Raw genomic sequence first — 23,145 nt, forward strand, 5'->3', positions numbered from 1 at the left:
GGGTGATTGTTAAGTGGGGAAAATAATAGTATAGTACTTATCTCAAGGCTGTTATAGTACTAAAGAGTTAACAGACACAACATCTTTAGGATTAAGCCTTGCACATAATAAGCACTCAGTAAATAATAAATGTAGTAATGATTATTATATAACTATAGTTTATTTATTCTATTATTGTACAGTATAGATGATGTGGGCAAAACATCTAGCATGATGTTTGGAATAAACTGAAGGCTCAAGAGACCAGAGCATTGTCATGATTATTATGCCATGTAACCAGATGATATACATCAGTAATGACTCCCATAATTTCATCAATGTAGCAAATAAATGAAGAAAATAAATTATATTCACATTAGACTTTAAATAGTGAACACTTTTAAAATCTAAAAGGATGAGATTATAACACAAAGTAATGGGAATCTCTTTATAAATGGACATATTATTAACTGATAACTTCTGAAAATTAAAATTAAACTAGAAAAAAGGATCAACTGAAATCAATATTTAAGAATTCAGGCAGTGATGGGCTGATTATAATATAGCAGATTATAATATAATACAGGGATACTAGTAGTATCCATTTTTTTTTTTTTTTTTTTGAGACAGAGTCTCACTCTGTCGCCTAGATTGGAGTGCACTGGCTTGATCTTGGCACACTGCAACCTCTGCCTCCCGGGTTGAGTGATTCTCCTGTCTCAGCCTTTGGAGTAGCTGGGATTACAGGCATCATCACATGGATTACAACCATCACATCTGGCTAATTTTTTTTATTTTTAGTAGAGACAAGGTTTCACCATGTTGGCCAGGATGGTCTCAAACTCCTGACCTCAGCTGATTCACCTGCTTTGGCCTCCCTAAGTGCTAGGAGTACAGGCGTGAGGCATAGCGCCCAGCCAGTATCCATTTAAGTTGCAAACCTGTTACTTAAATGATCACCTGTGGTCACTTTCAGTAAAATGCTTTAGAAAGAATGACTGATGGATCATGTGACAGAGGTTACAGCACAGTATGAGCAAAAAATGGGGAGGAAGGTACAGGTGGGCAAGAGGTAGACAAGGCCGGTGGAAAAGAGTTTAGAGAAGAAAATGACAGACTTGGGAATTTATGTTATCAGTTCAAGCCCAACGAGCCAGGAGTAGGCTAAGTTGCAATGCTTGCAGACACAGGTTGATGGGACCAACAAACAGATGCAAAGTTTGAGTCTGTGTGCGGCTGAATAACAATGCAGGTGCCCAACTGTCTCTTATGTGAGACTCAGGACAGTGTCTGGATACAGCGAAAACCTAAGAGCAAATTAAACCTGAGAATAAATTGACATTTGAGAGGATTCAAACAATTTTGAGTACTCAAATACTAAAATGCCACAGAGCCTTCACACAGCAAAAGCCTGTCTTGTCTGGTGAGGCTTTTCCCGTGCTGCTTAAACAGCTGAGGTAGTTCCTTGAAAGGAGATGACAATTCTCATGCTTTACTCCTCCTCCTCCTCCTCCTCCCCTCCTCCTCCTCCTCCTCCTCATCATCATCATCTCCTGGTCTCCTCCTTATCATCTCCTAGCCCATGATTAATCTCTGCTTAACCAAACATACAGAGAATAAGGCAGCTATGTTAAACCCAGGGAAAAGGGCTGTTTGCATACAGTAACTATGGTATCTCCCAGTGTGCGAGCTTCCTTCTAGTCCTCCCAAAACAATGAATTTCTCTAATTAACCCAGATAATATATTCAAATTCTGTGAATCTCAAATCCTAGGAAGGATCTGGGACATTTTACTAGAGTGACTTTACACTGAGGAGATGAAACACTTAGACCATTTGAGAATTAACAGAACTGATTCTGACCTAATGCCACTCCACTGAGGGCCACCAAGGAGAGTGGGGCTTATGGGATCAGAAGGCAAAGGAAACTTCTGGTCCCAGTCCACTCACAGTGGGTTCAGTGGATTGTAAATCCACAATGTATGCTACTCCCCTCCCTGGTTCCCAAGAGTCTGGGTGGAACATACACATTCAGCCACTTGCAGAATCCCCATATTGATTCCCAAAGAAATAGGAAGGAAAGTTATCAAGGAATGGGTGATAAATGGTCTGGAAAAGACAGCCAAGAGTGTAAAAACAGGGTGTCCCATGCAAATGCAAAGCAGGCACTCAGCCAGGCTGTCCAGAGGATCCGTTACAGCATATGCTAGAGCACCTCATTCCCCAGCAGCCTCCATGCAACTCAAGGTGCTCATCAGCAAAATGGCCACAGCAACCGGGAAGGAAGTCATGCATTACTTCACAACACAGACCCCCCCCTCAAAAAAGATGGCCAGCTATTGACATGCTGAGTGCGCAACATACCAACAGCAGAGAGCCTTGATATACAATATAATCTGGAAGGTCCACCAAGCCCTGACACCAAGCTGATAATATTTAGGATCCCTTTCATTATACGGATAGTCAGGCCCTTGCTGTTAACTTGGGCATACAATCCAGATAAAGATGTGCCTTCCTTCTTTCCCTTCTACCTGTAAAATTATTGGTGGATGCTCTGATTACTACCACTGTATGCTACAAAACACTGCTTCTGACCAAGCAGTGGTTTTGATCAACCCCTTAACAACAAACTAAATAAGTAGGAGAGTGGATTCCTGGTTGTGGGTTTCACTGCTCATATCACTCAGCCCATTAACAGATGGCCTCATTAGAGCATGAACTAAGATATCAGCAAGGGTAGAGTGCTTTCCTGCAAAATACATGTAATTTCTGACCAACTGATCAAATACATGTTTTCATTTTCTCCCACTACCAGAATAGATGAGTCAGGGGATTAAAGTCATAATGTAAGACAGCAATGTTTAGTAAGTAATTAAAAAAACCAGGCCATGCACTGGAATCATTTCAAACACCTACTGAAAATTCATTTTGAGGTTCTACCCTAAACAAGTAGAGGTATGGGCATCTATATTTTAAAACAGTATCCCATATAAATCTGATAGATGTCGAGTTTTCCAATGCTGTCAAAAATATATGGGTGCTGGTGTCAGAAAACCATGGTTTTATTAAATTGTTAACCCAAAACAACAAAAAATTATCAAATTAACCCAGATAATACACTCAAGCTCTCTGAATCTCAGTTTCCTTACATGTAAAGTAAGGCAAATATTATCTCCCATCATTTTACCAAGGATAACATGAAGGAATGCATGTAAAATGTTTCAGACAGTGCCTGACTCACAGTGGCAGCTCAATAAACAAATACTGGCCATTTTTATTATAAAAGCTATTATTTAGATGGCTTTTTGTGTGAGGATGTTGCATTGTGTCTAATAAACCTCTGTTTAAAATATAATTATTCAACATTTCGCGGTATGTAATTGCTCAATGTGGATTTGGTTCTCAGTAATATAAATCTTTTAATAATGAGAAAACAACATGTCTCATTAGAAAACAATATAAGTGACACACATTATGATATGTGAAATTTCCTTTCAGAATTGGCATATTTAAGAAAACGATCAATAAAAATAACAGTATATATTTAGCTGGTTTAAAAAATGACTATTAATGTGAATACATCTAAGTAAAACAATTATGTGTTAGAACAATAAGTAATCATTAAAACACTTAAAAGTCAATTTTAATAACATTCTAAAATGCATATAATATCAAATAAATGACAAAAAGAAGAAATAAAAGTATATACATTATAAGCTCAACTACAAGAAATGTCTGCACAGAAAGATTCCAAAACACTAATCTAAAGTGCAAAGAGTAATGGATGAGACTATACATAGCTTTTATCTCTTTTCATGATAATTTTATTAACTTACTTCCTATAAGGTGACATATTACAAATGCAATCAAAACTTTAAGTATTATGCTTTTATTTAATGTATGACTATGAAGGTTATAGATACAGGTTTAAGATACTACATATTCTGAAGAAGACCAGAGTGACTCAATTTTCTAAACAGTATCACAAATATATCACCTTATGTAATTATGTATGAATATAATGAATAATATAAGAGTATATAATAGAACATGACTCACAAGGTAGCCATTTTCTATAATTAATATTACCTTGGCCTTGTCTCTCATGGAACCTTTTCCAAGGATGGACATTTTTGTCAAAGTTTCTTCTTGTAAACGCTTCAGAGAATTGCCACGTGGACCCAAAAGTTTTCCCACAAAGTTGAACTAGGAAAAATAAACAAACCAACCAAATTTGTAGCATTTGTATCTGAAAGTAATTTCTTAATCTTGAACATTAAGAAACACTGTCGTGTGCTACACATCATTGATTAAAGGCAAATATTTAAGTTCCTGCTACATGCATCAAAATATAATGTTCCCCACAAACCACATAAAACAGGGCTAAACATAAAATAAAAAACTCTGATATATTTCTTTATATTTATTTCGGTGATGGCTATATTCCACAACTGTGAATGAAGCTAGTTTCCTAGAATTCCTCGGTTGCTATCCTAAGAGTTTCAGCACACATTAAATATCACCAAGAATAAACACTTCCAGGATGAGAATGTAGGTGAGGAAAAATGACACCAGGTGTCTCTAACATGCACAAGACTGGTCACTGTGGAGCAACTGGTTCTTCTACCTGCTCAGCCCTTAGATCCGGTTATTCAATCAATGAGTGGACTGGCCTAGATGAGCTCTTAAGCATTCAATGGCTGACGGAAGCCTTACAACAAAATTCATTGCTTCTAAAATAACTAGTTATGGGAATGTGGGCAATTTACTTAACCTTATATGTCTGGGGTTCCTTATTTAACAAGCAGAATAGTAGTGAATTAAATTAAGGATATGTCTTCTATAACCAGACTACCATGATTTAAAACCTAGCCTTTTCTGTTTGCCAGCTGAGTAACCCTGCACAAGTTACCTAACTTGTCTACACCTCAGTTTCTTCATCTGTAAAACAGGAATGACAACAAGACCTACCTTTATAGGGTTGTTCTGAGGATTAAACGAGTCAATATAAATAAACTACAATGCTTGCCAGATAACAGACACTCAATACATACATCTAGAATAAAAAAATTATTAGGAATTTCACACAATTTTTAAAAGCCTTGCTATAATTAAGGCAAATCATGACTACTTCTTGCTTCCCAATAGAAAATCATCAGGGAGGAAACTGTTTGCCTTGGCAAGATGCTTGATTACAAACTCACATAGCAGTCACTTCTTCCGCGATCCATGCCACTGCTATGCTGTTGCCATTTCTAAGAGAAAATTGTTCCTCAATTTACCTAACTATGGCAATTGAAGTAATTTTCCTGAAATAAGTATTTAGTACTTTAAAACATCTAAATGGTATTTTTTCCTTCCCACTTTTAATTTTATCGGTCTTCAACCGAAACTCAAATACATATTTTTAATCTTGGCATGTAATTATTTTTTGCTTGCTAAAATGTTTTTAGCCAAGAGTATTTTCAGTAAGCAAAAAAATTACATTTTAAAATATATAATATTTTAAATATAAAAGTTATTATTTTAAAATATATTTATTTTTAAAATATTTTTAAATATAAAAGTTATACTTGCAGAGTTTACAAAGTCCAATACTATGTGAGGGTGGAAAAAGTGGGGTAAATGGGGAGCAAGAATCAGGTGGGACTGGGTACTGACCCACACAATCCCACTTGATTCTAGCTTCTTCCCATCTACTCTGCTTTATCTTTCTGAAAATTCTATTATTTGGACACTGGACACCCTGAGATGGATTGCTTTCTCTAAATTCCTCTTATTTTTTGTGTCTCTCGTTTTACTTCCTGGAAAATTCGGCTACATTTCCTACATATCTATTGATTCCTTCATTTCTGCTACCAAATGTTTACTAATAGAACTGTCTTACATCTGTTTCTTCTTTATGGTGTTTTGTTTATATTTTGTGGAAACAATGAAGTGTCTCATCCTTTCTGAAGATATTGTTGAAAACAGCCCCTCCCCACCTTGGAGTTTAAAACATCTGCTTCTTCCAACAGTCTCCCATTCCCCATTTTGTGAGCTGGTCTCTGTTAAGGGCGTTCCTCAGATGTCTGGTAATCCTCTACTATCTGTTCTTAAAAATTCATGATTGCTGACTGGAAGTTCTGTTTTCATACATGGGACTTGAGAACAGTAATCTTCACTGTAAATATGGCAGCCAAGTTATTTTATCAAGAGCTACTGAAATATCAGTATCTGTATTTCTTTTCACTTGGGTGAGGCACTTCCCTGAAGAGGAACTCCTTAATCTCTTAAGAGGAGGTGTAAGCCTAGCTGCCAGAATACTGGGAATCCCATCACTAAGGACACACACTTTTATTTAAAGGAAACAATTCCCCCATTTTCATGTGACATCTCACCCTCAACCTCAGTTGTATCTGTCTGTGTCTTAGAGCCTCACAGTGCTCCAATTCAACCTCTTCAGGAAACCTCTGTTTTTTCTTTCGAGTGTGGAAGGGCAGATGACTGGTTTTATAAGATGAGAACATCTTGTGATCTAACTATTTCTTATACTTTGCGACCAAGTCTGCTCTTGTCAATTGTACTCCATAAATCCACCTTTACAGTGTTTGCTACCTACAATTCCTGAGCGCTCTCAAGCTTTCCCACAGTAATGAACATGTTTCTGGTTGAATTCTTCTCCACCTGCCAGCTCAGGGTTCTGCTTTCTCTGGTCTCCATTACCATTTATCCACTTATTTTGCAAGCACCAAAATTTTACAGACATCACTTGCCTATTATTGTCTCATACTCCCATTCTTTTGATCTTCATAAATTTATGCCTTTTTTATTTCATTTATATTTAATAGGTTTCAAAAATGGAGCAAAAATAAATGTTGATAGTCAAATAGTCATATTCATCTTGTATCTTAAGTGGTCAAACATTTCCTAAGTAATAAAAATTAAGAGGCTTTAGAAATCATCCAATTCAAACATCTAATTTTATACGGAAGAATCTAAAGTCCACAGAGGGATATGATTTATTGCAGGTCACTTGATAGCATTCTAGGTTAAAAAGGAAAAGCATTTTATGTGACTTTTATATGCCTTTAGGGGTTTCATGTTTCCACTTAACTTCTGTTAGTCTTTTGTTCACAAAAAGTACATAAATGAATAATGTGACAATCAGAAACATTTATTTTCCCTTATTTTTCCTCTCAACACTGTTAACCATGTATCTCCCCAGTCAAGTTAAGTCTATCTCCCAAGTCAAATCAACCCTCCTGAGTCTTAGACTTTTCATCTAAGACACTCAATATATACATTTTGAACAAAAAATTATTAGGAATTTCACACAATTTTTAAGTCTTGCTATAATTAAGGTAATTCAAGACTACTTCTTGCTTCTCAATAGAAAATCAGCAGGGGGAAACTGTTCACCTTGGCAAGATGCTTTACAAACTCACATAGCAGCCACTTCTTCGGTGTCTTACAGATCTTACCACCTACTGTGGGTGAAGGCTGACTGAATTAAATAAGAAAGTATATGAAAATCACCTACGAGAGTAGCCAGCAGATTGTGTATACTTCACGCCAAATTAGTCAGTAATATATAGATGAATTTAACCATTGTGGATATATATATATATATATATATATATATTATCAGAACAAGACCTGCCTTCTCTGGAACTATATCCCCTTCAGAAACGATAGTAAGGGAGCCACAGACTACCAAGAGAGCCACCACACTGAAAATGGCATGACCTGGCCCAGGCCATCCCGATCAGGCAAGAAATTGGCCTTTGACTGGAAGTCAAGGGATTCTGAAGTTTAGAACTAATTATGTGGATACCGAATGTCCTTAGAGCTAAGTCACAATAATGGTAATATGTTTGGTTGCTCCATCAGGTTCTCAAGCTGCAGATGTTGCATCACCTCCCTGTGGGGCGTTTGGAAATATTTAGCATGTTTATTTGGTTGTCACAATGACTAGGGTCACTATTGGGACTTGGGGGCAAAGGCCTATAATAGACACATCAGAAACAGATGGTCCTGCCCTTCACAAAAGTGTCCTGTTTAAAATGTCGATTGTGGCCCAGGTAAGAAATACTGCTAGAGGGAATAGCCACAGACAATTTCTTGGGCATAAAGCCGTTACTACTGTCTGCTCAGTTTCCTCCATGCATTCTATAAGATACCCTAATGTAGGGCTTTTTTAGAAAAATACAAAACAAAACAAAACAAAACAACAACAACAAAAAACCCTTCAAGGTAGCCACAGTTAGTACTCACAAAAAGAAAAGCCCTAAGCAACAGATAGACTGAGTATGTATTTTGGACTTTCTGGATGATATAAACAATAAACAACAAAGGTGGCATAGTTTTCATATTTGCCCTTAGTCCCACAACACCTCCGATGTCCTACTTGCTATGGGTTCTGAAGAAGTGTCATTACACAGTGCCCCATTTTATCAGCAATGTGAACACAGTGGTTTCTTAGCATCTCTAGTCTTCAGCTTCACATTTACCAGGTGTGGCTTATAAAAGTCATTACATTTCAGAGTCATTGTAAAGATTAAAATATCTCCCCATCCTTTCATGTTTCTGGAAAGTGATTCTTGCAAAGGACCACTCTTATCCACATGACTTAGATAAGGCTCACAGATGATCCTTTAAATACCTACAGCAAGAACAGACACAAACCCTCTGAATTCCCATTGTTTTCACCCTTAAAAATTAGCTGAACTATTCGTTTCCACTCATCAATCAGAAAAAGACCTATCTATCTCCTGAGTTAAACTTTAGTTCCACTTCTCTCCTTTCTCCAGACTCCTGAACTCTGATTCATCTTTGATCTGAACCAGCAGACAAGCTCTATCCGAAGGCCCCTTTGGAAAACAGGCTAAGCTCAGGGTAGTGTTCTCTGGTCACCTTCCCATCCTGCCACCATTGCCCATTCATCTCACTTCCACACACTGTACTGGCCTCTTTCACTTCACCCATGAAAGAAATGCCCTTTTCTGCCTTACTTCTGAGATATAACTTACAGTTCTCATGGTCAGTGTGTTCTCCCTTTTGTAATAACCCCTCTCCCTACTGCCAGAGTCCCTTTTCTGCGCTCTTGCAATCAACTTTTCAAATAAAGTCTCTCCTTATCCATGTCCTCTGTTTTTTATTTTACAACTACATCTGCAAGACAGTGAGAAATAAGAAAATACATTTAACATTCATTTGTATAAATAACCTCATTTGTCCAAGTAAATTCATTTGTCCATTAATATTCATTTATTAATAATTTTATTTGTTCACATGCATAAAATTATCATTTTACAAATTTAGATATTATCATTCCTAAGACCAATAATTTTTCTCCAGATGTCAATTACTGTATCTCTCACAGACACACAAATGTTACATTTTTAAATACAAACCATCCAAAGTCCCATAATTTTCTCCATTAAAGATTAGCTGAACTATTTGTTTCCACTAATCAATCAGAAAAAGTCACATAACCTGAGTTGGTTTTCAAGTGATTATAAAGACGGTATAACAAAATATAGCATATTCGAGTTGCACTCGTGATGTATAAGCTACAATAATTATGTTATTCACTGGTAAAGACCAAGTGCCCGTCTGAACTAGCTTTAATTGATCTAAACTATATTTGTGACATGACGCTGTTCCTTGGGGAGCAATTATAGGTAAGCTGTCATTTCATAAACAACCAAACCTCAAGAACATGTCATGGTCTTCATTAAAAGGTTTCCCTTAACTAAGTGCTCACTAAAAAGTTGATTAGCATAATAAAGGGATATTTTATTGACCTCAAACTCAACACTCAACACTGAACTTGGAGCTCTGCCATCATAGCTTCAAACATGCTCTTTTTCCAGAGTCCCTTAGCCCAGCAAATGGCTCAACTATCTTCACAGCAACTCAAGCCTGAAGACTGTCACCTACTGCATGAGGGCAGTGACTTGGCCTTGTGTGATACTGCTTTCTCTCTCTAATATCTGAGTAGAGAAGGTGTTTAATACATGTTTAATGAACTAATTAGTTATAGTGTTAACAACTTTATCTCCTAAACATCTCCTAAACCTGTTCATTTTCTTCAATACCACCACGACCACTCGAGTCTAGGCCCTCATCGCCTCTCCCCAGACCAATGTCGAGTCCTTTCTCTGTATCCACTTCCATCTCCTTCAATCAATAGAAAGGTCTTTTTAAAACACAAGGTTGCCCATATTATATCTCTGACTAAACACGATTCGACTGTCCTGTGAACCTGAGTGCCAATGTCTTGCTACTGCTGTGAAAAGCCCTCCCTGAGCAAGCTCTGGCTCACCTCTCTAGTCTCATCACATTTCTGCTTTTAATTTTAGCCATTCCGGATTTCTTTCAGTTTCTCAAAACTGCTGTGCTCCAAAAACTGCACATTCAGTTCAGACGCACAGGGTTGGAAAGAACGTGACATCCACCCTTTAAACAATAAATTAAAAAAATTAAAAAAAAAAACTGGACAGAAAGCAAATTAACACTGAAGTCCTGGGCAAAAACTATTTCTCCCTGTAGGTATCTCTGTCCATGCATCTACAGGGAGGAATAAAACTCAAGCATTTGCTCACCTGGGTGGGTGGCATGAGATTATGAAGCCCTGGAAACTACCCAATTAGAAAACTTGAAACCTTCTTAAGAGCTTTTTCTGCAAAAAATCCCTTCTAGCCCCCAGACACTCACAGATGTCGGAGAGAATAAAGAAACCGCTTTCCCTGGGGAGCTGATGGGGGATAAGGTCGCCACGGGTGAAATCTGCACAGACCCACCTACCCTATGTCCTCCTCCTGAACAAAAACCTAATCTTCAGGGGGAATCAGTGTTCAAGGCACCATTTTAGAAGCAGAGGCCATCCCCTCACCAGACAGTAAACCTACAGGCACTTTGATCTTAGACTTCCCAACCTCCAAAACTGTGAGAACGTAAGTTTCTGTGTTTATACATTCCCCAGTCTCAACTATTTTATGGCAGCAGCACAAATGGACTGTGATAGCTTCTGGTATCTAAAAAGAAAAATCACATTCTGCAAAGTTAAGTGACCCGTAAGATTGAAAAAAAAGATTTGTATTTATTTATTTATTTATTTATTTATTTATTTATTTATTTTAAGTAGAGATGGGGTTTCACCATGTTCATCAGGCTGGTCTTAAACTACCGACCTAGGAGATCCACCCGCCTCAGCCTCCCAAAGTGCTGGGATTATAGGCATCAGCCACCACACTTAGCCAAAAAAAGAATTATTTCTAATACAGCATTTTGCAATTGAGTAAAACTTCTTGACCCAACACACACATAATATATAATAACTATTACACCCCATAAAGACCATAATATTATATTCAATTAAAGACATCAAAACCTTTTCAGAACAAACTGTATTCTACAGAAATTATGAGTCCCTATTTGTAAGTAAACTGCATGATTTTCAGACAACCTTAACTGACTTGGCAATGAGAAAACTAGGGACAGAAAAGTTCCACTTCAAGCTCTCTTGGTTATCTACTATTACATAACAAACTACTTTCAAACTGAATGTTCTTTAACAATAACCACCTTATTTATTTGCTCACAATTCAGCAACTTCAGCAATGTTGGCTCATGAGTTAGTGGTGGCTGTCAGTGGGGACTCCAGTTCCTGCTGGTTTGCCTGACTCTTCTCCACCTGAGTATCTTAAGTGTCCACTTACCATGGTGGCCTCAGTGTGACAGGCTTGTACATGGTGTGTGACTTCCAAGATCAGAAAAGCAGAAGCTATCAGTCTTTCTTAAAGCTCAGGCTTGGAACTGACATTGTGTCAGTTCTGCTGCAAGCAATCAGGTAAGCGAGACACAGAGTTGGGCAAACTCTTGGCAGGGCACCAGGCAGGGCCTGAAGGCATGCATGTGTGGTCACAGGGGCAGACCACAAAATAATATACTACACCACTGACAAAAATGGCAAAGCTGTCATCGATTAAAAAGTTAAACTGTAATATCCTCAAACATTATGGTCTTTGCTAAGACCTGGCAAAGACTACCTGCCTGCCTTCTCTAAGTTGAGAAGCAAGGTAGTGATTTCTCTGAGGGCAGAAACCTTGTCTTACTCATCTTTGTACTTCAATGACTATTTAGAACAGCATGTAACTTGTGACAGGCAAGCAATATCTCATGCATACAAAAGTGAATGACAAATGCCAACTGAAAGTAATGTCTAAAACGTATTAATCACTACCCAAGATGTTAATTAAAACAAAACCTAGAATATACTACACAGGAAGAGATGAAAGGAAGCACATTTTTGGTATATGGAGCCTAACTAGCCAACAAGGACTTGTAATTGAGCTTAAGTTCTAAGTGTTTATTTAAAAATGTTAAAACAGACACCCGAGAAAAATTGTAAAATAAATGAAATTAGTACTAGATAAACATAAACAATGTAAAATTATTTTTCTAGAGGTGGGTCTAAAGTCGAATGTAAAATGGAGGATGTAAAGAATTTTTTTAAAAGATGTTTGGATACAGTACATGATACAGACAGTTCTCGACTTCCAGTAGTTTAACTTAGTAATTTTTGACTTTATGATGGTGTGAAAGCAAAACACATGTAGTAGGAAACTTTATTTCCAGTATCCATACAACCACTCCGGTTTTTCAATTTCCGTTCAATATTTGATAAATTACATGAGATATTCAAGACGTTATTATAAAATACGCTTTGTGTTAAATGATTTTGCCCAACTATAGGCCAATGGTAAGTATTCTGAGCATACTGAAGGTAGGCTAGGCTAAGCTTTGATGTTCAGTAGCTTCGGTGTGTCAAATACATTTCTGACTTACAATATTTTTAACCTACAAGGGGCTTATTGGACAAAACCCATTTTAACTGAGGACCGGTATATATCTCAGATCAGTTTACGAGCTAAGAAACAGAAAGAAAAAAGGCCAGGAAGCAGGTCCATAGGTACATTCCATGGTGACAGCAAATGTAAACACGGTAGTTTATAGGTGATTACCTCAAATGTTCCACAGTCTTAAGATAGGCAACGTAAGAATTATCCCCCCACATTTACATCTTCATGCCTTCAATAGGTACTGTGTGTGTATACAAACACATATTTATCCATCTAAAAATCATACACTTGTTCTATCACTGGTTAATACTGCAATGCTTACCCAGGTGAAGAGATTCATCATTAACACTACTATATGCAGAGAAATAGTTCCAATTGAGAAGACTGTTCTTGTCATATCCAACTGGATCATAGTTGTTTCTGATCTTTTTATAAAGTTGAGTTGTACTAGGCACAAAAGAAGGATCAGCTCCATGGTTTTGTCACTAATTTAGATTGTATTTATCCACAACCTTTAATTAACAGTGTCTTTTGCAGTAATATTTGCCCACTGGAGGACACGTTTAATTAAAAGTAGTTCATATAATCCATAAATCTGCAACCAGACACATATAAACAGCTGTATGCCCCAGTACACTGAAAGCAAATGAGTTACTAAATGGTGTTTTGCTTTCACACCACCATACAGTCAAAAAATCCTAAGTTAAATCATTGTATGTTGAGAACTATCTGTATCTTGTACTGTGTCCAACCATATTTTAAAAAATTCTTTATATCCTCCTTTTCACATTTGACCTTAGATCCACCTCTAGAGAAATAAATTTACATTGTTTAACTAATACGAATATCCTTGTTGGACTTGCATTGTGTAATACCCCCTTTCACTTCAGGACACTGTCTCAAAGTGCACGTGACTGGACTTAGACGAATCATGTATGGGTACTATATTAATCCATGTGCTATTAATAAAGTTTAATTTCTTAAGAGCATAGGCTCTGGAGTCAGACTTCTAGGCTCAAGTGCCTTCTACTTAATAACTTTTATTAAGTTACTCAACTTCTTTGTTCTTTCAGTTTTTTCATCTGTCATTAGGAAATAATAATGTCTATCTCAAGTTATAAAGATTAAATGAGTTATAGTAAAGTGCTTAGAATAATGCCTAGCACATAGAAAACCATTCCATGTGTGTACACAGACATAAACAGAAGTCTACACATAAATAGAAGTTCTAATATATCTTCCCAGCACCCAAATGTATTAGAAAGCATGCATCCCTCTTTGAAGAACACCACCCAAGCACTTGTATTCTATACTTTACTGGGGAGAACAAAACTGTCAAAGAATATATTTCATTTATTATCTACCCTTACCTAGTTCCTGCCCAAGGACAAAAATACAAAGGGAGAACAAACAAGGTTTATTTTCCCTTTATTCTCTTGAAATGAAAGATCAATTCTTTTATTAGCTCAATGAGACATTTTAAGTTCAATAACTTGACCACTAACACAATGATTACTTAAATAAATACCCATTCTTGGTATTCAGGATTCTGATCTCATTTGAATTGTATCAGTGTAGTAAATGCCAAACTCTAAACAAAAGTAAACCTAACAATAGACTTGGGACCATGGCATTCACATGAAATGGGGCAGCCTCCTCAGAAACAAAACACTTGTTTCTTAGCATAGTTGCTAATTGAGTCAAGCTTTGCATTACCGATGATAATTGTCAAGATTCTGATAATCACCCCTGAAAACAGCAATCACTTTTTACACGGGCATTTTAATCTCCTAAGAGTAAGTCATTCCAAACTTGTATTTAGGTGTTTGTTTATTTCAATATCACAAATATTTCGGGTTCTCTTCTAGATATATAAAATTCCACGCTCAAGTAAAGCACTGAAGGCATTCCAGAATATATTCCTTACAATTTAAACGAATGTTATAATCCACTATTCCCTGTAATTAAGTAATTCTAGCCCAATAGTTATTCTACCTTTCTCCCTGATCTCTGTTAATGTCCTGAATTTATTCTTAAAGACTAAATTTAATTTCACCCATAATTATTTCTCTAGAAATAACTCTTCATTGCTCCTTTAAAATCTATGCTGAGCCTCTACCTCTGTTATATTAATTCAATTTTTATCCAACATTATTTAGTAAAATTTATGATTCCCCCTATTAGATTATAAATTACTTGAGAATAAGTAGGACCCACATTTAATTAACCATTTTTCCTATATAATGGTTTCTCAATAAATACCTGTGGAATTAACGCTTATTTTTCTCCAAATCAAATGGCATTATTCAATAAAGTTTTTATTATTTTTTTTGTTGCAGAGATTACAATATATTAAAGCTATAGATAAATACTATTATTTAAGTATATTAATTTTCCAGCCACAGATCACTAGGTATTAGTAGTAGTGGTTGAGATTATTTGATGTTGTTTTATTGACTGTAATTTTAACCTAGTGTCTATTTCTAAATGGTAAACAGCCCAACTTATTTAGACATAATTCTAAAGATCAATGAAGTGTACAAGTAACTTTTCCAGGATATAATATGAGCAAAATAAACACAGACATACGTGTACAAAGGAACATACAAGTCATATACAATCTGAAATAAGCTATCTTACATTCTTGCTATCTGTATTTGCTCCAGGTTAGATATTCTGGGAGGAGGTATGTGCAGACAAGCTATGCAGCCAACAAATATGAAATCATTAATGCAGAAAATCCCAGACTGCAAAAGTCAGGCTACAAGTGGAGAGAATGAAACAGAAGATTTAAAATCAAAGGCAAGATTCTCACTCATAGGCGGGTGTTGAACAATGAGAACACATGGACACAGGGAGGGGAGCACTACACACTGGGGTCAGTTGGGGGGAAACAGGGGAGGGACGGTGGGGGGTGGGGAGCTGGGGAGAGATAGCAAGGGGAGAAATGCCAGATGTAGGTGATGGGGAGGAAGGCAGCAAATCACACTGCCACGTGGGTACCTATGCAACAACTTTGCATGTTCTTCACATGTACCCCAAAACCTAAAATGCAATAAAATAAAATAAAAAATAATAAAAAAATTAAAAAAAAATCAAAGGCAAGAAACTGATGCAGAAAAGAGGCTATTGCAATAGACAGGGTAAGAAGTGATAGTGCTCTAAATTAAGAAATGAACATGAAATGTAAAGAGAAATAGATGGTAATTAATTTAGAAAGTAAATGAATGGTATCCGAAGGATGGAGGCAAGCAGGTCAATGAGGGAGAACTGTGCAGAGAAAAATTATTTGTGATATCTGGCACGGGCACTCAAATACACTGAGCTGTTTGTCATTTACTGAAGTAAAGAACCTGAAGGAAAAAGTCAAGGTTGGCCAAGAAGAGGAGGTTTGAAGTTCAGATACGAACATAGCAAATCTCTAAAATGTCTGTGGGATATCCAAGTGGAAGTATTCGGTGGCCATTTGGTCTGACAGAACAGAGACAGGTGACACACACAGTGCCAGGAACCACAGGTCGGGCTGGCTCATAAGCCTGACTTCTTTCTCTATAACCATGATTATCAGTCTTCCTTTATATTAGGTGTCCATTTTTCATGTAATTACATATTATTTCTTTTAATGAAAATTTATAGTTCAGTCTATGGCATGAATTTTTGCCATTTCCCCCCAAAAGACTGCATCCTAGAAACGAGGGATTAGGTTCTGTTCATATTACCTATCTACAATAGCAGTATAGTCATGCAATTTTCAGTTGGTCCAATTTGGTGATCTTTATGGGGCCCAGAGTCAAAATAATCAGTATAGTAATATCCAAAATATATAAGCCCAGCAGTATATTGCTAAAGCACTAAAAATATTTTTACTTTTTGGCTCAGCAATAGACATAGAGATGTATCCTCTATGATGTACCCTCAAAGTAAGCAATGTAATCAAAGAGTTAAATATAACAAAATTCAACACATACTTTAATTTCTAACTTTAATGCTTTGTGACCAAAGTGCATATAACAACTGTTTCTAGTCTTTTAAATGTAACACAAATCTTAGGGGGCCTATATATGAAGATTATAATCAAATTTTTAATTATTCATTGACTCAGAAAATAACACCAATGATAATAATATGCCCCCAAACAATATCTCTATCTCTAGATTATTTCAGGAACCTTTCGATATATGCCTGGCTGTCTTTAGATTCACTTAACAAATTTAAGTGCAAGTGTTGCTTTCTGCCACAATAATCAAGCACTGTAAGGAGAGCAAAAGTTAAGATTTAAATTCCCTCCACAATATGTCTGCAATGCTGTCATATTTGTAAACATTGACCTAAATAACTTCCCAATTCTCATAGACAGGGGCTGTGTCACAAGACCCGAGTCCAGAGCCTCTGAGAACAGGACAAACATAGCTTTTGAAGATTTACTCCTCCTGTTGCTACTAGTCGGTTCTCCCTTCCAGTTCCCACTACAAGATGTGGGTTGACAACATAAGAAAGTGGAAGGGAACTGTACATCACAAAACAATGGCCACTATGGGCCAATCAGTTTCTCTAAATTTATACAATCCATAGTGACCTACTTCATCGCAGGCCCAAAATTTAATGAATACTACGAGTGACTGATAGTAAATAAATGTATCCTTAAGTGATTATTTTTATTATCAGGCTGCCTTGATGTCAACAAGATTCAAAATCCCAACTAGCCAGCTGCTATGGTTTGAATGTTTCCCCTCCAATTCGGGTTGAAATAGCCATTGTGGGGGTATTAAGAGGTGGGGCCTTTTGGGAAGTGGTGAAGTCATGAGGGTTCTGCCCCCATCAATGTATTAATGCCTTTTAAAAGGGCCAGAGGTAATTAGCTGAGGCTCTTTTTGCTCTTCTACTTTCTACCATGTGAGGATGCAGCAAGAGGATCCAAACCACACAGCAAATGCAGGTGGCTTGATCTAAGATTTCCCAGCCTCCAGAAGTGTAAGAAATCAATTTCTGTTCTTTATAAATGACCCAGTCTCAGTATTTTGCTATAGCAGCACAATGGCCTAAGACAACCAAATTAGTTTTGGCACTTTAGATACAAAAAACTAGCGTACATGTACATTATCACTTTACTTCTAGAGGTAAATCACCAAGCGAACATCAAAAATCATCGTTTTCACATAAATTCTCTGAAAAAAATGTTGTCTCTAAAAATCAATCAGGAGCAACAAAATTGGCAACATTTAACGTATCTCTATGACTGTAAAATATTTACTATCCTAGGAAATCTGTAAATCCATGATGACTTTCATGGAATAGGTTTCTACTAAGTAGTAATTTCAGGGGTTTTAAATTGTCTATGACACACTACAAGGAAAAAAATGCAAGTCACTTCAAAAAGAAAGTTTCCTGGAAACTCCAGGAACAGGTATGTTTTATCTCTCAAAGATCCTTAACCTAACCGTTTATGTAAAGGGAACAAATACATCACATTCCCAACATTCAGATTATAGAAAAACTTTTAACTTAAGAAGCTTTCCTGGTTAAGACAAAGCTACTGAAAATAGTATGTACACAGACTACTTAACATAGCACACTAAACCCTGAAAATCACAATCACAGTACAAAAGTATCTCCTGGGTAAAACCTCAGGAACATTTATCCCAAAAATTTAAAAAAAAATTATCTTAATAAATGTTACACTAAGTTATTAAAACATTCACATACAGAAACATGTAAAGTCGAAAAATATCACAAAAACCTACTCTTCATAAAATAACTGTTATTAAGACTCTAGTTCACATTTTCAAATAATTCTCCAACTTAGATCCTGTATTTTCTGTATCTTGACTTCTCTTTTTTCACTTAATGATACAGCATAGGCACTTACAACAGATAATTATGCATAGAGATATATTTAATGTCATATTACAATTCACTTTTTCAAATAGTCCATCATCATTCTTTCAACCCAGCCTGACTATGTATTTGGCATTCCCTTTCCTAAAACAGTGTCCCATCATTAAGCACCTGGGAAGCCTCATCCTTTAAAACAGTTTGAATGTCAATCTCTACTTTAACTTTCAAGGGCCTTCGGCCAATGCCACCCACACTCTGCTCCCTTACCAGTTCATTTATGTCTTCTATAAAAATCTGTCTAATCAAATAAAATAGCTTGTAATTTCGGAAATGCCGTCTGTGCTACAATATAGTGTTCTTCTGCCACCACCCTTCAATTTCATCATCTCACTTCTGATCCCAGCCAGCCAGCCTCTTTAGAGATGACTCCTTGGAGCAGCCTTCTCTGAGGCTATCACAAGGATCCTCTTCTCTGTCCTTTCAGGGTACCCTGTATAATTAATATTAACTTATTTATCTACCTTCACCAAAAAACTGGCAGTTTTTTGAAACCAAAGACCATGGCTTAATCATTTACATTTTCCCAAAACAATGTCTGGCTCAGAGAAGACCCTCAATAAATGCTAGGTATAGACAGAGATGGATGCACTGACAGATGAACCAGTGATCGAAAAAATAAATGTAAACCCTAAACCATAATGCATTTGTAGGTCCTCAAAGACAGAGTATCTTGTTCCAATGTTGATTTTTCATTTAGATTGACCATGTTCCAAGCAGGTGCTGCTCAGCACCAGACGTTGAGGTTTATCTGCAAAAAACCTATGGAGATCAATTTCCAAAGTTTCTTAAAAACTTTTTTAAAAAATCATAAAATAGCATTTAGAAGTTCACCTTTTACAAGCTTAGATACATAACTCAAGAGAGTGAATATACATTAAGGTCTGAACACGAAATGATTCATGTGCCCAATGCTGCGCCATTGAAAGAGGATTGAAAATAGTTCATTAAGAGAAAGCATTCAATTAATGGAAATCACTTTATTAGACGGAGTTTCACAAACAGTAGTTTTCTCTTGCCCCAGAAGCTGGAAGTGTACCATCACCATTAATTCCACACTACTCTGTTCTCTACTCACAGCTATTCCAGAGGGGTAAGTCCTGTTAGTTTCCTCCAGTTCATTCCATTAACTGACACCAGCATGAAAGCTTCTTCTTAGGACTGATTGCAGTGCTGTATTAGCTTTATACAGGGCTGGCTTGAAACTTGCATGCTCTGATATGCTAAGCAGAAATAGCCTTTTTCGGTATTCTGAAGACAGATTTCTAAATAGTCTACTTCAGATATTGTAAGTATTTGAAATGGACTCTAATCTCAAACACAGAAATTGTAATTTTTCTTCCCTTACCTCAAAGCTGACAATGAAAAACAATATTTGAGATTTTATTTCATATACTTTATTGATGTTATGAGTCAATAATGACATGAACACATTCTGAGAAATGCATTGTCAGGTGATCTCCTCATTGTGTAAACATCAGAGTACACTTACAAAAAACTAGATGGCATATAGTACTGTATACGTAGGCTATATGGTATAGCCTATTGCTCCTGGGCTACAAACCTGTATCTCATGCTACTGCACTAAGTACTATAAGCAATTGTCACACAATGGTAAATATTTGTATATCTAAATATAGAAAAGATGCAGCAAAAATACAGTATTATAATCTTATGGGACCACCATCATAAATGCAGTCCATCATTGACTGAAATGCCACTACGCAGCACATGACTGCATTTTATTTTATTCCATTTACAAACTTAGAGACAACCAAGTATTGATTTCAAGTTAATCATTATCAACTAGACTATGAACTACTTAAAGACAGCAAGTATAACCTGGTCATCTTCTCATCTATTGCATATTAAGTACACAGAGCACATTAAGCATAAAGAATCAATATACAAAGGTTTCTACCAGCCATGTTTTGTTTGAGTAATGAGTCTATGAAATGTTTATAACGTAGTTTTCTGTTTATAAGACACATATATTTCTCTGAGTTCTGCAGGTATGGATGAGTAAATTTCTTTTTTTTTTTTTTTAATTCAGTGCTTCTTTTTTTTTAATTGCATTTTAGGTTTTGGGGTACATGTGAAGAACATGCAAGATTGTTGCATAGGTACACACATGGCAGTGTGATTTGCTGCCTTCCTCCCCTTCACCTATATCTGGCATTTCTCCCCATGCTATCTCTCCCCTCCTCCCCAACCCCCGTCCCTCCCCCATTTCCCCCCAACAGACCCCAGTGTGTAATGCTCCCCTCCCTGTGTCCATGCATTCTCATTGTTCAACACCCGCCTATGAGTGAGAACATACAGTGTTTGATTTTCTGCTCTTGTGTGAGTTTACTGAGATTGATGGTTTCCAGGTTCATCCATGTCCCTACAAAGGACACAAACTCATCATTTTTGATGGCCACATAATATTCCATGGTGTATAAGTACCACATTTTCCCTGTCCAATCTATCATCGATGGGCATTTGGGTTGGTTCCAGGTCTTTGCTATTGTAAACAGTGCTGCAATGAACATTCGTGTGCATGTGTCCTTATAGCAGAACGATTTATAATCCTTTGGATATATACCCAGTAATGAGATTGCTGGTCAAATGGAATTTCTATTTCTAGGTCCTTAAGGAATCGTCACACATTCAAAAGTGGGCGAAGGATATGAACAGACACTTTACAAAAGAAGACATACATGAGGCCAACAAACATATGAGAAAATGCTCATCAACAATGGTCATTAGAGAAATGCAAATCAAAACTACATTGAGATACCATCTCATGCCAGTTAGAATGGCAATCATTAAAAAATCTGGAGACAACAGTTGCTGGAGAGGATGTGGAGAAATAGGAACACTTTTACACTGTTGGTGGGAGTATAAATTAGTTAAACCATTGTGGAAGACAGGATGAGTAAATTTCTAACAGGCTGCCCATCTATAAATATCAATTGTAAACTCCTAAACTCAGAGCAAAATATAAATTTAACTATCTGAAGCCCTGAAGAATGACTGAAAACAGGCAGATTCTGAAAGGAAGTTATGACTTCAGAAAAGGAAATATCCTGGGGTGAATTTACAAATAAAATTTCAAATATTGTTTGGCCTTAGCAGCAGAGATTTTGAGAAAACCAGCGTTGAAATGTGAGGGAGGAATACTAGAAAAGACAGAGTTGTAGATCACCAAATACTATGTATGAAATTTTCCAAAATCTCTGGCTTGCCCCTGAATTGCATGCCAAAAATTAAAAACAAAACCAAACTACGGTAAGAAATGAACTGAGACTTGAACTCCTACCCAATAGACACAGTTTATAACCTGAATCCAACCAAGTTAATTAGCTACTAAAACAAAAATATCAACATTCTTCTGAAGAATATAACAGAATCCAAGTTTTCCACAATGTGCATTCACTACAGCCAGCATACAATCCAAAATTACTCAAAATGCAAAGGACTGAAGCAATATGACTCTTCATCAAGATAAGACTCCCAATGCAGAATAAATCTCAGATGGCCAAGACTTAGAAGACTTAGAAATTAGAAGACAGAGATGTTCAAGGACCTATTTAACTGTACTGGGTAACACAGAGGAAAAGAACACTCGCAATGAATTAAAAAATAGAAAATCCCAACAGAAAAAAAAAAATTTCTATATACATACATGTATATATGATTCAAATGTAAATTCTGAAACAGACAATTATGATTCTTGATATTAAAAAAATTTACCTGGTGGAGTAAAAAAAAAAAAAAAGAGCCACAGAAAACTTTGTGAGAGTGACAAAAGGCTGAACATATGTGTAACTGAAATCCATAAAGAATGAGAGAAGAAAGGATCCGGAAAATAATTGAAGTAGTAACTAAAAAATTATAAAATGTACAAATCCTTTTAAAAACAAATTTTCACAAAAGATGTCATAGAAAATCTGTCTAGTGTCATCTCAAAGATGCTGAATTCATCATCAAACTCCAGGCCCAGATTGCTTCACTGGTGAATTCTATCAAATATTTAGGAATAAATAACAAAATCTGATATATGTTCTCTGACAAAAAGGAAAGAAACACTTCCCCAGTCATCTTATGAAACCAGCATAACACTGACACTAAAATCTGACAAAAATATTAATTTTTAAAAATATACAGGTCAGGCCAGGTGTGGTGGCTCCTGCTTGTAATTCCAGCACTTTGGGAAGTAGAGGTGGGCAAATCACATGAGGCCAGCCTGGCCAACATGGCAAAACTTTATCTCTACTAAAAATACAATTAACCAGGCATGGTGGTGCATGTCTGTAATCCCAGGTACTTGGAAGGCTGGGGTATGAGAATCACTTGAACCCAGGAGGTAGAGGTTGCAGTGAGTCAAGATCGCATGAATGCACTCCAGTCTGGGCAACAGAGTGGGATTCTGTCTCAAAAAA

The 23,145-nt window shown here is 36.6% G+C and overlaps 1 protein-coding gene across 9 annotated transcripts in view; it reads right to left on the minus strand.

Moving 5' to 3' along the window:
• Positions 1 to 23,145, minus strand: part of KHDRBS3 (KH RNA binding domain containing, signal transduction associated 3) — a 200,261-nt gene that overhangs the window by 109,865 nt on the left and 67,251 nt on the right. For all 9 annotated transcript variants that reach the window (XM_017499818.2, XM_017499777.2, XM_017499761.2 and 6 more), the window contains exon 3: positions 4,068 to 4,184. In XM_017499818.2, coding sequence (XP_017355307.1) covers positions 4,068 to 4,184 — 117 coding nt within the window. The remainder of the gene's footprint in view (positions 1 to 4,067; positions 4,185 to 23,145) is intronic.

This window comes from Cebus imitator, unplaced genomic scaffold (assembly GCF_001604975.1).
Source record: "Cebus imitator isolate Cc_AM_T3 unplaced genomic scaffold, Cebus_imitator-1.0 Scaffold13, whole genome shotgun sequence".
Taxonomy (NCBI): domain Eukaryota; kingdom Metazoa; phylum Chordata; class Mammalia; order Primates; family Cebidae; genus Cebus; species Cebus imitator.